Source organism: Vitis vinifera, chromosome 6, assembly GCF_030704535.1.
Source record: "Vitis vinifera cultivar Pinot Noir 40024 chromosome 6, ASM3070453v1".
Lineage (NCBI taxonomy): Eukaryota > Viridiplantae > Streptophyta > Magnoliopsida > Vitales > Vitaceae > Vitis > Vitis vinifera.
The window spans coordinates 16,052,227-16,064,078 of NC_081810.1; the positions used below are offsets into that span (position 1 = coordinate 16,052,227).

At 38.8% G+C, this 11,852-nt stretch overlaps 3 protein-coding genes across 4 annotated transcripts; 1 reads left to right on the forward strand and 2 right to left on the reverse strand.

The window, feature by feature from the left end:
- Positions 1 to 622: 622 nt before the first annotated feature.
- LOC109122746 (disease resistance protein RPM1-like) lies at positions 623 to 2,260 on the reverse strand. The gene is made up of 2 exons (XM_019220446.1): positions 1,158 to 2,260; positions 623 to 1,031 (listed from the first exon to the last, which is right to left on the reverse strand). The coding sequence occupies exons 1-2, from the start codon at positions 2,258 to 2,260 to the stop codon at positions 623 to 625; spliced, it is 1,512 nt and encodes a 503-aa protein (XP_019075991.1).
- A 1,334-nt stretch (positions 2,261 to 3,594) lies between these two features.
- LOC100259922 (disease resistance protein RPM1) lies at positions 3,595 to 7,396 on the reverse strand. Of its 2 annotated transcripts, none has more exons than XM_010653312.3 (2): positions 4,513 to 7,396; positions 3,595 to 3,913 (listed from the first exon to the last, which is right to left on the reverse strand). In XM_010653312.3, exon 1 carries the CDS (start codon positions 6,722 to 6,724, stop codon positions 4,541 to 4,543), a length of 2,184 nt encoding a protein of 727 aa, XP_010651614.1. In that variant the 5' UTR covers positions 6,725 to 7,396; the 3' UTR covers positions 3,595 to 3,913; positions 4,513 to 4,540. The 2 variants fall into 2 exon arrangements, with proteins under 2 accessions (XP_010651614.1, XP_010651615.1); XM_010653313.3 differs by having other exon boundaries at positions 3,595 to 3,925.
- Positions 7,397 to 11,021: 3,625 nt separating this feature from the next.
- On the forward strand, positions 11,022 to 11,570 carry LOC100854978 (uncharacterized). Its single transcript, XM_010653393.1, has one exon. The coding sequence runs from the start codon at positions 11,022 to 11,024 to the stop codon at positions 11,568 to 11,570; it is 549 nt and encodes a 182-aa protein (XP_010651695.1).
- The last annotated feature ends 282 nt before the right edge of the window (positions 11,571 to 11,852 follow it).

Consider the following 11,852-nt stretch of genomic DNA (forward strand, 5'->3'; position numbering starts at 1 on the left):
CTGAAATTTCATTAGGTCACGACCAACAACCACAGCCATATCTCAAGTAGAACTGGACCAGGTGTAACTCAAGGCCATCCATCTGATCAGTCTTAAACTTGGGACTTTTTCAAACTGAATGAATTATTTTAAATGGACTACTACTTAAATGATTGATTAAATTCTAAATTTAGATGTTTCAAATTTATTAATGGGTCAATTACATTATAGACTATGTTTTTTTTATTTATGCAACAACTATATTGGAAGTGATGCAAATATAATACTTCAAATTTTCCAAAAATTTCAAATGGTAGAAGAAGACCATTTTGCACAGTTCAAAACTTTTTGTATTATTTAAAGAAGATAATCCTCCACGTGTAAAGCTAAGTAATATAACTATACATGTAACTGATAATTAAGTGGATCTAATAAGGTGAATTGACCTTCAGTTTCCTGCTATCTCAAAAAAAAAAAAAAAATGAAAAAATTGCAACCAGACATGGGACAATTCCCACACTGTGCCCAGGTCAAATTAGTTAAATTTTGATTCAACCTACTCAAGAGGTAATTTCATACCAACTAAAAGAGCATGAAAGTTCGCAATAAACTCACCCGGGATTTGGAATGACATTTTTGGTGGTCATCTTAGTGCCTCGGAGCTGAAGCCTCCAGCATGGGAAAAGTGGGAAAAGACACTGGGAACATGTTCAACTATCTGATAATTTTGGCCACCTAGTAGCATACTATTTGTGAATTCTGTTGACATATCCCAAAAATCAATCCTTCTAAGGGTTTCGAGGAAGCGAATGCCAGAGGGCACCTCCTCCAGTTGTGGGCTAGGCCCAATTTCTAAATGTTCGAGTAGAGGTGATGCTCCATCGTGTATTTTCAGGGTTTTCAGTCCCTTCATGTCAGTGAGTTGTAACCGTTTAAGTTTCTGAAATCCTAACTCTGCAAAACACAAACATTCACCGTCATATGCATCGAAGAGGTAAACCTCCAATAGATTAGGCAGAGCTTGGGGGACTTCCATTGGGTCATAGCTTAACCTGGACAACGTTAAAGACACATGAACTAGACTTCGAAGTGTTGAAAGCCATTCCGGCAACTTGCTTAAGCATCATTGGAGATAGAGAGTTCTAAGATATCTGGGTGGATCAGATATAGTTTCTAACTTGAGAATATCATCATCCCTTGCACATATGCATAAAGCTTCAAGGTACTTCATATTTGAAATGGAGGCACAAAGACTTAGCCCGTCTTCTTCCATAAGGTTTGTAATGCCCAGCTTCCTCAACTGTTTCAGCTTTCCCAGCTCCGCAATTAGGCCCTTCCCGTGATTTGCCTCCACATAACACAGCTTCTGCAACTCTACCATACTGCCAATCACCTCCCCTACAAGTACTCTAACAGATGGGAGTTGACCTACAGAATGGTAGTTATAAGAATAGGATAGAATATGGTGCAGCTTTTGAAGCTTCTCGATCTCAACTGGAAGCGCATCCACAAGGGAATGTTTCAGATCCAAAGTTTGCAGGTTTTGTAACTTACCTATGGACTTTGGAAGCATCTTGACTTTTGTCCTCCTCAGACTTAAGTACCTCAAGTGGAACAGATTTCCCAAATCTTCTGGAACACTATATAGAGGAGCATCTTCAAAATCCAATACTTTCAAAAGCTTAAAGTTGGTAAGGGATGTACCTGTAAACAGCATGGGCCCTAAATCAATGTCAAAAAGCAAAATTGAACGAATCTGTGAGTTTCTATTAGTAGTCTCCACAACATTATCTTTACTTTTTTGAATTGATATGAGCCGAAATTTTCCATCAAAGCTTGAGTCCTCTTCCCCCAAAGCACGACAAAAACTCAACTCCTCAGCCTTTCTGAGGATAATTTCACGCATCAAATCATGGACTCTGCAACTTCTAATTTTCCCTAGATAATCCACGTAAGACAATTGAACCAAGCTTCTATGAATCAGTTCAGTCAAGTATTCTTTGGCAACCTGTTCCAATGTTATCCCTTTCTTTCCTTTCACAAACCCTTCAGCTATCCACAGTCGGATGAATCTTCCACAATTAATGGAGTAGTCCTCTGGAAAAATGGCAAAGTACAAGAAACAAGACTTGAGGTAGTGAGGCAAGTCATCATAACTGAGGGACAGAATTTTAGTGATATTTTCAAGATGGGGATTACTTTCTAATTGGGAACCAAGACTGTCATTAAATTTCTGCCATTCTAACTCATTCTTCTCTTTGGTTGATAAAGCACCGCCCATTGCCACAATTGCAAGCGGCAATCCTTCACATCTTTTAACAATAGCAAAATAAAAAATTTTGAGGGGTTTTAGAAAACAAACGCTTTTGAACCTTTCAAAATTATTTTTAAACCTATCATAAGGTATTAATTTACAATTTTTTTTTAAAGCAACACTTTTAAAATTTAATTGAAGTTATCTTTTTAAAAGATAGATTTCAATTCGATTCCTCCTAACTATCATAGATTTAAAAATATTTTTTGAATTATCATATTTTTTAAAATTATTATAATTTTTTGTAAATCCAAAAAAAAATTCTTGCCACTTTGAAATTTTTAATTCCAATGGATCCATTTCCAATTAGGTCCAATTACATGGTACAATGACTTTTATATCGGACATTGATGTTATAAACCCACCCTACATTTCCAACTAGGTTCAATTATCCAACGTATTCAGCTTAGATAGCCATTGACATTATAAAACCAACCCACAATTCCAATTAGGCCCAATTATCTTATGAAATGACTTTGGACAACCCATTGACATTAAAGAACCAACCCACATTTCCAATTAGGCCCAACTATCTATTATATTAAGCTTGGGCAGCCCATTGACATACTAAAACCAGCTCATACCCTTAGTTGACTTTACTTGGACATGTTATTTGATTTTCAAAAAATTGAGAAGCAACTTCTTCTTTTGTGTAATTGATGAATTGAGGTATTCAATAATAAAGTTGATATTTCAAATGCAAATAGGCCTTGGTTCTACGACAAATCATACAACAAATCTTTGATTTCAAAGGAGACATGTAAAGGAAGGAAAATAACAAGAAAAGGAAAGGTGAAAAAAAAAACTTCAAATTCGTTTAACTTATGTTAATTTTCTATATAAAGATCAAATAATTTTGAAATGTATAAGTTTCTAAGTAATTTTAATTATGTTGATTTTCTTTTATAGTTTTCACAACTAAACCATTCCAAAGCAAAACTCTTCCTTTTAGTATTCTAAACAAGAAAAAATGGCTCTAGGTGGCCCACAAAAGTTATGCCACAGGCCAGTGGATCTATAAATGTGAACAAGAGAAATTGTTTATAAAATCAAATCATTTTTCATTCAAGGATTGGTTAGTTGTAAATGAAAGAACATTGCATGCTCAAAAAATGGGTATGTCAAATGTCTGTTTTTAATTTCTCACATCTCAATAGTAGTTAATGCATCTGCAAATGACATAACTAACCCATATATGTTTTGGGTATCAACTATCTCTATGATTTCATGATTCATAATGCTTCAATGGCATTTCCATATATTAGCGTGGGAGATATGGTGAAAACATTGCACTTCTCAAAGGAGCAACAAAGAAATAGTCCGGACCCATCAACATGGAGACATGGTTTAGGTTAAAAACCTAAACAACCATACAAACATAGTGAACACCACCACCAACAATTCCTATTGATTGATTCAAACCTTAAATAGTATTGCATAATCTAGAAGCTGGGATTTCCTCTATCCCTGAAGGGAAAGTAATAATAATACATGGAAAAGGAGAAAAACATCACATCAATCTTATATGGGATGCTCAAAGAAGTGCCCTTACACAACTTGATTTTCAGTAACAAGAACTTCAAACTTGATCAGTGCCCAACAGTTATCACCAATCACAACCTACAATCATCACTGAAATTTCATTAGGTCATGACCAACAACCACAGCCATATCTCAAGTAGAACTGGACCAGGTGTAACTCAAGGCCATCCATCTGATCAGTCTTAAACTTGGGACTTTTTCAAACTGAATGAATTATTTTAAATGGACTGCTACTTAAATGATTGATTAAATTCTAAAGTTAGATGTTTCAAATTTATTAATGGGTCAATTACATTATAGACTATGTTCTTTGCCTTATGCGACAACTATATTGGAAGTGATGCAAATATAATACTTTAAATTTTCCAAATATTTCAAATGATAGAAGACCATTTTGCACAGTTCAAAACTTTTTTGTATTATTTAAAGAAGATTATCCTCCACATGTAAATCTAAGTAATATAACTATATAAGTAACTGGTAATTAGGTGGATTTAATTAGTTGAATTGACCTTCAGTTACCTGCGATCTCAACTCAAGCAAAAAAAGAAAGTGCAACCAGACATGGGACAATTCCCACACTGTGCCCAGCCAAATTAGTTAAATTTTGATTCAACTTACTCAAAGAGGTAACTTCATACCAACTAAAAGAGCATGAAAGTTTGCAATAAACTCACCCGGGATTTGGAATGACATTTTTGGTGGTCATCTTAGTGTCTTGGTGCTGTAGCCTCCAGAACGGAAAAAGTGGAAAAAGACATTGGGGACATGTTCAACTATGTGATAATTTTGTCCATGATCTGGTACCATACTAAATGCGAATTCTTCTGACATGCCCCAAAACTCAATACTTGTAAGGGTTTTGAGCAGGCGAATGCCAGGTGGCACCTCCTCCAGTTGTGGGCTAGGCCCAATTTCAAAATGTTTGAGTAGAGGCAGTGCTCCATCGCGTATTTTCAGGGTTTTCAGTCCCTTCATGTCTCTGAGTTGTAACCGTTCTAGTTTCTGAAATCCTAATTCCGAAAAACACAAACATTCACCGTCGTATGCAGTGTGGAGTTCAACCTCCAATAGATTAGGCAGAGCTTGGAGGACTTCCACTGGATCATAGCTTAACCTGGACCTTCTTAAACATACACGAACTAGACTTCGAAGTGTGAGAAGCCATTCCGGCAACTTGCTTAAGCATCCTTGGAGAAAGAGAGTTCTAAGATATCTGGGTGGATCAGATATAGTTTCTAACTTGAGAATATCATCATCCCTTGCACATATGCATAACGCTTCAAGGTACTTCATATTTGAAATGGAGGCATAAAGACTTAGCCCGTCTTCTTCCATAAGGTTTGTAATGCCCAGCTTTCTCAACTGTTTCAGCTTTCCTAGCTCCGCAATTAGGCCCTTCCCGTGATTTGCCTCCACATAACACAGCTTCTGCAACTCTACCATACTGCCAATCACCTCCCCTACAAGTATTCCTCTAACAGATGGGAGTTGATATGCAGAATGGTAGTTATAAGAATAGGCTAGAATATGGCGCAGCTTTTGAAGCTTCTTGATCTCAACTGGAAGCGCATCCACGAGGGAATGTTTCAGATCCAAAGTTTGCAGGTTTTGTAACTTACCTATGGACTTTGGAAGCATCTTGACTTTTGTCCTCCTCAGACTTAAGTACCTCAAGTGGAACAGATTTCCCAAATCTTCTGGAACACTATATAGAGGAGCTTTTTCAAAATCCAATACTTTCAAAAGCTTAAAGTTGGCAAGGAATGTACCTGTAAAGAGCATGGGCACTGCATCAATGTCAAAAAGCAAAATTGAGCGAATCTGTGGGTTCCTATTAATAGCCTCCACAACATTATCTGTGCTTTTTTGAACTGATCCACGCCGAAATTTTCCATCAAAGCTTGAGTCTTCTTCCCCAAAAGAACGACATAAACTCAACTCCTCAGCCTTTCTGAGGATAATCTCACGCATCAAATCATGGACTCTGCAACTTCTAATTTTCCCTCTATAATCCACGTAGGACAATTGAACCAAGCTTCTATGAATCAGTTCAGTCAAGTATTCTTCGGCAACCTGTTCCAATGTTATTCCTTTCTTTCCTTTCACAAATCCTTCAGCTATCCACAGTCGGATGAGTCTTCCACAATTAATGGAGTAGTCCTCTGGAAAAATGGCAAAGTACACGAAACAAGACTTGAGGTAGTGAGGCAAGTCATCATAACTGAGGGACAGAATTTTAGTGATATTTTCAAGATGGGGATTACTTTCTAATTGGGAACCAAGACTGTTATTAAATTTCTGCCATTCTAACTCATTCTTCTCTTTGGTTGATAAAGCACCGCCCATTGCCACAATTGCAAGCGGCAATCCTTCACATCTTTTAACAATAGCAAGGGAAATTTCCTCTAATTCAGGAGGACAGAAACAACCCTGAAATGCCTTCTTACAGAAGAGTTCCCAGGAACTTTCGGGAGGTAGAGCTTGAAGATTGTGGATATAATGAAATGAAGATTCTTTAACAGCAGAACCTACTTCAACATTTCGTGTTGTAATTACTATCCTGCTGCCTCTTTTGTTTTCTGGTAAAATATATTTAATAAATCTCCAGAACTCTAATTTCCAAACATCATCAAAAACAACGACATACCTTTTATCCTCCAAATACTCCCTAAGTCGAGTAATAAGAGACATCTCGTCCATTGCATCGGTACCATCAGGAATTGACTCTTTCCTTGCTAGATAGAATTGCTTTATCACGTTCCGAAGTACCTCCTCCATCTTGAATGACTGAGACACAGTGATCCAAGCACGGCAATCGAAGTGTTCCACCATCCTCTTGTTGTCATAAACCTTCTTGGCAAGAGTTGTCTTGCCAAGCCCGCCCATGCCCACCACCGAAATTACTGTTCGTTCTGGAGCTCCCTCTACCAGCCATTTTATCAATTCACCCTTGTGAGATTCAATACCCACAATTTCGGCGTCTTCGATGAAAAGAGATGTCACTCCCGGGTCATGCCATGGAACACTTGTACCACTGCAGCTGCCTGATCCTAGCTCAAATGAACTAATAAACCCATAAGTTGAACTTGCTTCCTTCAGTTTACCCACCTTTAGCTTGAGATCCTGGACCTTGGAGGCTATCTCATGGCGTGGTTTCAGTTTCGGGAGTAGGTGAGAAATCTTACAGAGGAAACCAAGGACCCCACGACGATGAGGGGGATTTGCAAAGTGAAGAATGTATTCATCGACGAGATCTTCTATGCAATAAGCCGTCTCCCTTAGTTCTTGGACCCAAGTTTTAACGCCTTGGCCGGTGTCTCATTTCTCGGCCTTTGCATCTGCATCCTTGAGGAAAGCTTGGATGTAGAGCAGCTCTGTTTTGATATCTTCAACTTGGGTGTGGACACCTCTCAATAATCTGGCTTCATCATCGAGCAAGGAGAGCAACCTATCGGTGACTACAGTGACGGCGATCTCTGCCATCTCTTCCTCCTAACCTACTTCTGGAAGGCAGACTAATAATGAATGCTGTGAGTTCTTGACCCAAATCCTCTTGGTCTTTTTTTAACTCACCCACTGGGAATCTAGTCCATCGCATAATGTTGTTTTATCAAATTTTAATTATATATATATATATATATATATATATATATATATATTGTATTTTATATAATTAAATCAAATATAAAAAGTACCGCATTTTCCTATAATTAAAAAAAAAAATAGTAATAATCAACAACTACATGACTTTTCCTTTCACAGCCCCTATTTCTCTCCTTAACCATACAAGTTGTTTTCCGCACTACTTGTAGCTCATGAAAGTGATGAAGCGACTCAGAATGGTGATTACATCGAGAGGATCTCTATGTTTTTATTTATTTATTTTTATATATTTTCAAACTTTTAATTTTTAGTTTTGAATTTTAATTGAATCTAATTATTAACTTTGAAAATTAGTTTGATTAATTAAAACATATTTGGTCGTAATTAAAACTAAAAGAATTAAATTGTTGCACCAATAATTCTGTAATGTTGGTAGAGATTTAATTTTTATACATTTAATATTTTTAATTATATTTAATTAAATCAATTTATCTCAAGTTTAACTTTTGATCTGTATCTTGTTATCTTAATTATAAAAATATGTTTATTATAAATATAATTTCTCATAGCAATCTTAAATGAAAAATATTTAAAGCTCATTATAATCTATAAATAATATTAATAAAATGAAATATTATTTGTTAACATTTTCAATTAATACAATTAAATGGTTCCTTTTTATGTAGTTGTATTATTTTATTAAAAATAAAAAAATGCTATATAAAACTTTATTAATACTTTTTATTTAATTCTCTAAAATGAAAAATGACTCTAAATTAGATTTTTAACTTATTCAAAGGGATTTTTAAAAAAAAAAAAAAGAAAGAAAAAAAGAAAAAACTACTAGATCGAAATGATAAAATGTCAAATACATTTATAAAAAAAAGGTCAATTAGCAATAGGTCTACAAATTGGGTGTATTTAGATCAAGCCAATTCGATTTTATGAGGTCCTAAACCATTTTACCACAACTTTTATAAAGCAAGGCATGCTTTTAATAGAGACCAAAAAAGACGCAGGTATTGATTTAGGTAGGCAAAAGATGATGCTTTAACATGGATTTTCCTCTTCTACAATTATAGAGACATGTGAAAATTTAAAATAATTAGATTCAATTGAAAACAAATTATTGCAATGCAATGGAAAATAATTAAATAAGAGAATACTTGTAAAATAACACCAATATGTATGGTTAGTGGAAGCTTTAGATTGTCAATACAAAGGTTAGGCATTCAAAACTTTGGACCTAAAAAGGAAATTGCAAGTGACCGGTGAATCAGTCAATTTTATTAATAAACATATAACATTTGATTTGTTTATTTCCATAAATCCATGAAGAATACACATGAAGAAAATGTCGAAGTAATTTTAAAATTAAAAATTGAAATTTATTATGCATATATTCACATATGCATAACTATTGGATATGGAGGTATCCTAATAGCTTTTTAACTAAAAGTTAAGAATTAATATATTTTGTATCTCTATTATTAATTTTTTTTATTAGTTTGCATTTTTCTTTTTTGTTTGTGTCAACTTTTTCAATAGTTTGTTGTCTTATTTGGTCATTTTCAATTTTTGTTTCAAATGATGTTAATGTCTCTCCTGTAGGGACCCCACCCTCTGAGAACACGTGGCACGCATCTTGCAGTGACACGTGGCACGCATCTTATAGTGACATATGGCACGCATTGTCATCCGGGTCACCCTCATCTGAACCTTCCTATAAAGCACACATGACATACCTTTTATATCCGGACTGCCTCAAGGAAGAGCAAACGACGCTTACAAAGCATAGACATCCGGACGGCTTCCATAAATGCGTCCGCTCCACAATACATCCGGATAACCAACATGGGCTATCCGGATATAATTGTCCGGATCATTGACTAAAGTAAAGCGAGTCTTACACGCTATCACAACAACCAGCCATGGCCCACGTCCCATCACCTGCAGAGTGAAAGGACGGGTTGAGGTGACAACAAGTCACTTCCCACGATCATTCTACATGATCACTTCCCACGATCTCTGACAGCCGCATCACCTACCACGGTTTCTGACAGCCGCCCGTAGAGTGGTGATGACCCTGCTGCCATCTAATGTCATCATGACAACATAAAATATCTCCCCACCATTAATGGGAGGAACAGTACTCCTGGCACTATATATAAACCTTCACACGAAGAGGAAGGTAATCGCTTGATACCTAGAAAAAGGCCAACTGATTTATATCTCCCTTTCTAACCATGGCTAACAAAACCATCGGAGGGTGCGTCCGGACACCCTGTCCGGACGTCTTTTGCAGGTATATCGACTGAATCAAGAACCTATATTAGTTGAGGTCGCGCGTCCATCCATTTGGCAACTACGTGGAACACTAGGAGCGCGAGGTATCAACATTGGCGCCGTCTGTGGGAAAATTTTCATTTTGATTCAGTCACTAGCAAAGATGGCCACACCTTCCCGAAGTCGTTCCTCTGGTAGGGGAGAGGAAGATGATTTTGAATGGCGTCAAACCATCGAAAGAAGACAGTTGGCAAGCGAATGACAACTGAAAGCTCTTCTCCATGAGACAGAAAGATTGAGAGAAGAAAACACTGTATTACGCATCCAGGCTTCAACATCAGGGCCTCCTCGACGTCAGCATTCAAGGGGCCAAGTAGCAAACTCAAGGCCTCAACAAGAACCAGAATCAATATATCCTGGGACAACAGGAGCTATCCCAGGAGCATGCAACATGAGGCCTCATGAGCCACGCACACCTATGCCTCGAGCTCCCCGTGAGGAAAGCTCAGACTCTACTCACTTTTCAGCGAAAAGACAACGTGATGAAAAATCCCAATTGTCAAATTCGATGCGCGCAAGGCTAGGCCCACAAGAGCCTGGAAGATCAAGGCCACCAATGGCCACAACCTGGGTACCACACCCTGACCCCATGACCACCCCCATGGTGCAGAACATATACCCGCATCGTGACCCCATAGTCACCCCTGTGATGCGGAACGTTCATTCGCACCCAGCGGTACAGTAAGCTGGGGGAAACCTCCCAAACGAGCCACCCATTGGCTCCATCAGCAGAAGGCTGGATGACATGCTCTCCACGCCCTTCTGCTCTCATATCATCCATTACGAGCCCCCAAGGGGATTCCTCGTACCAAAATTTTCCACATACGATGGAACCAACGATCCCTTCGATCACATCATGCATTATCGACAGCTCATGACGCTCGATATTGGCAACGATGCACTACTATGCAAAGTATTTCCCGCCAGCCTACAAGGACAGGCCCTCTCATGGTTTCATCGCCTACCTCCCAATTCTGTTGGCAATTTCAGGGACCTGTCCGAAGCTTTCGTGGGACAATACTTGTGCTCCGCTCGACACAAGCAAAATATCAGCACCCTGCAGAACATAAAAATGCAAGATAACGAATCCTTGAGAGAATTTGTAAAGCGGTTTGGCCAAGCTGTACTTCAAGTAGAGGCTTGCAGTATGGATGCTGTCCTACAGATCTTCAAGCGAAGCATCTGTCCAGGCACTCCATTTTTCGAATCACTGGCTAAAAAGCCTCCTACAACGATGGATGACTTATTCAGACGAGCCAACAAGTATTCAATGCTCGAAGATAACGTGCGTGCAGCCACCCAACAAGTTTTGGTTGCCGGACGACCATCTAGAGGTGACGCGGAGAGAAATGCTATACCTCCGGACCGGCCAAGGCCATCCGATCGGAGGCAGGAGGGACCGAGTCGCCCGGATAGGCCGCCCCCCACGCCTCTTTCCATATCATATGAAAAACTTCTCCCTATGATCCAAGGTTTGTCTGACTTCAGGTGGCCAAGACCCCAAGGAACAGACCCATCCACAAGGGATCGTAACAAGAGATGTGCCTTCCACAAGGAACACGGTCACACGACAGAAACATGCAGGAGCCTCCAGTATCTGGTCGAGAAGCTCATCAAGGCAGGACATCTAAAGCAATATCTCCGCTCAGATACTGAAGGAAAAGTCACTTCCCAACATCACAATCCTGGAGCCCCCAAGGCCCCAGCCGCCCCCAAGGCCGTTATAAACTATATTAATGGGGGTCCATCTGACGAGGAATATGACTCTAGGCGAAAAAGGTAGAAGTTGTTGCGTGCCGCATCAATACGCGAACACATCAATTCCATCCGGCTTGGACTAACCGGAGGGGGCCCTCACCCCATAGATGGGACAATCATTTTCCCACTGGTAGATCCCACCCAGACACTGCAGCCACATCGCGACGCCCTCATCTTGTCCTTGGAAATAGGAGACTTCGATGTGCGGCGTATCTTGGTTGACCCAGGCAGCTCGGCCGACCTTGTACAGGCATCGGTCGTTAGCCACATGGGACACAGTCTCGCAGGCCTCGAAAACCCTGGGCGA

What these genes read in the sequence shown, in the direction of transcription:
- LOC109122746 (XM_019220446.1), bottom strand. Translation starts at nt 2,260, where the DNA reads ATGGGCGGTGCTTTATCAACCAAAGAGAAGAATGAGTTAGAATGGCAG. An exon ending in AGGGATGATGATATTCTCAA is followed by an intron (nt 1,032 to 1,157) that starts GTTAGAAACTAT and finishes AACGTTGTCCAG; the next exon opens with GTTAAGCTATGACCCAATGG.
- LOC100259922 (XM_010653312.3), bottom strand. Translation starts at nt 6,724, where the DNA reads ATGGGCGGGCTTGGCAAGACAACTCTTGCCAAGAAGGTTTATGACAAC.
- LOC100854978 (XM_010653393.1), top strand. Translation starts at nt 11,022, where the DNA reads ATGGATGACTTATTCAGACGAGCCAACAAGTATTCAATGCTCGAAGAT.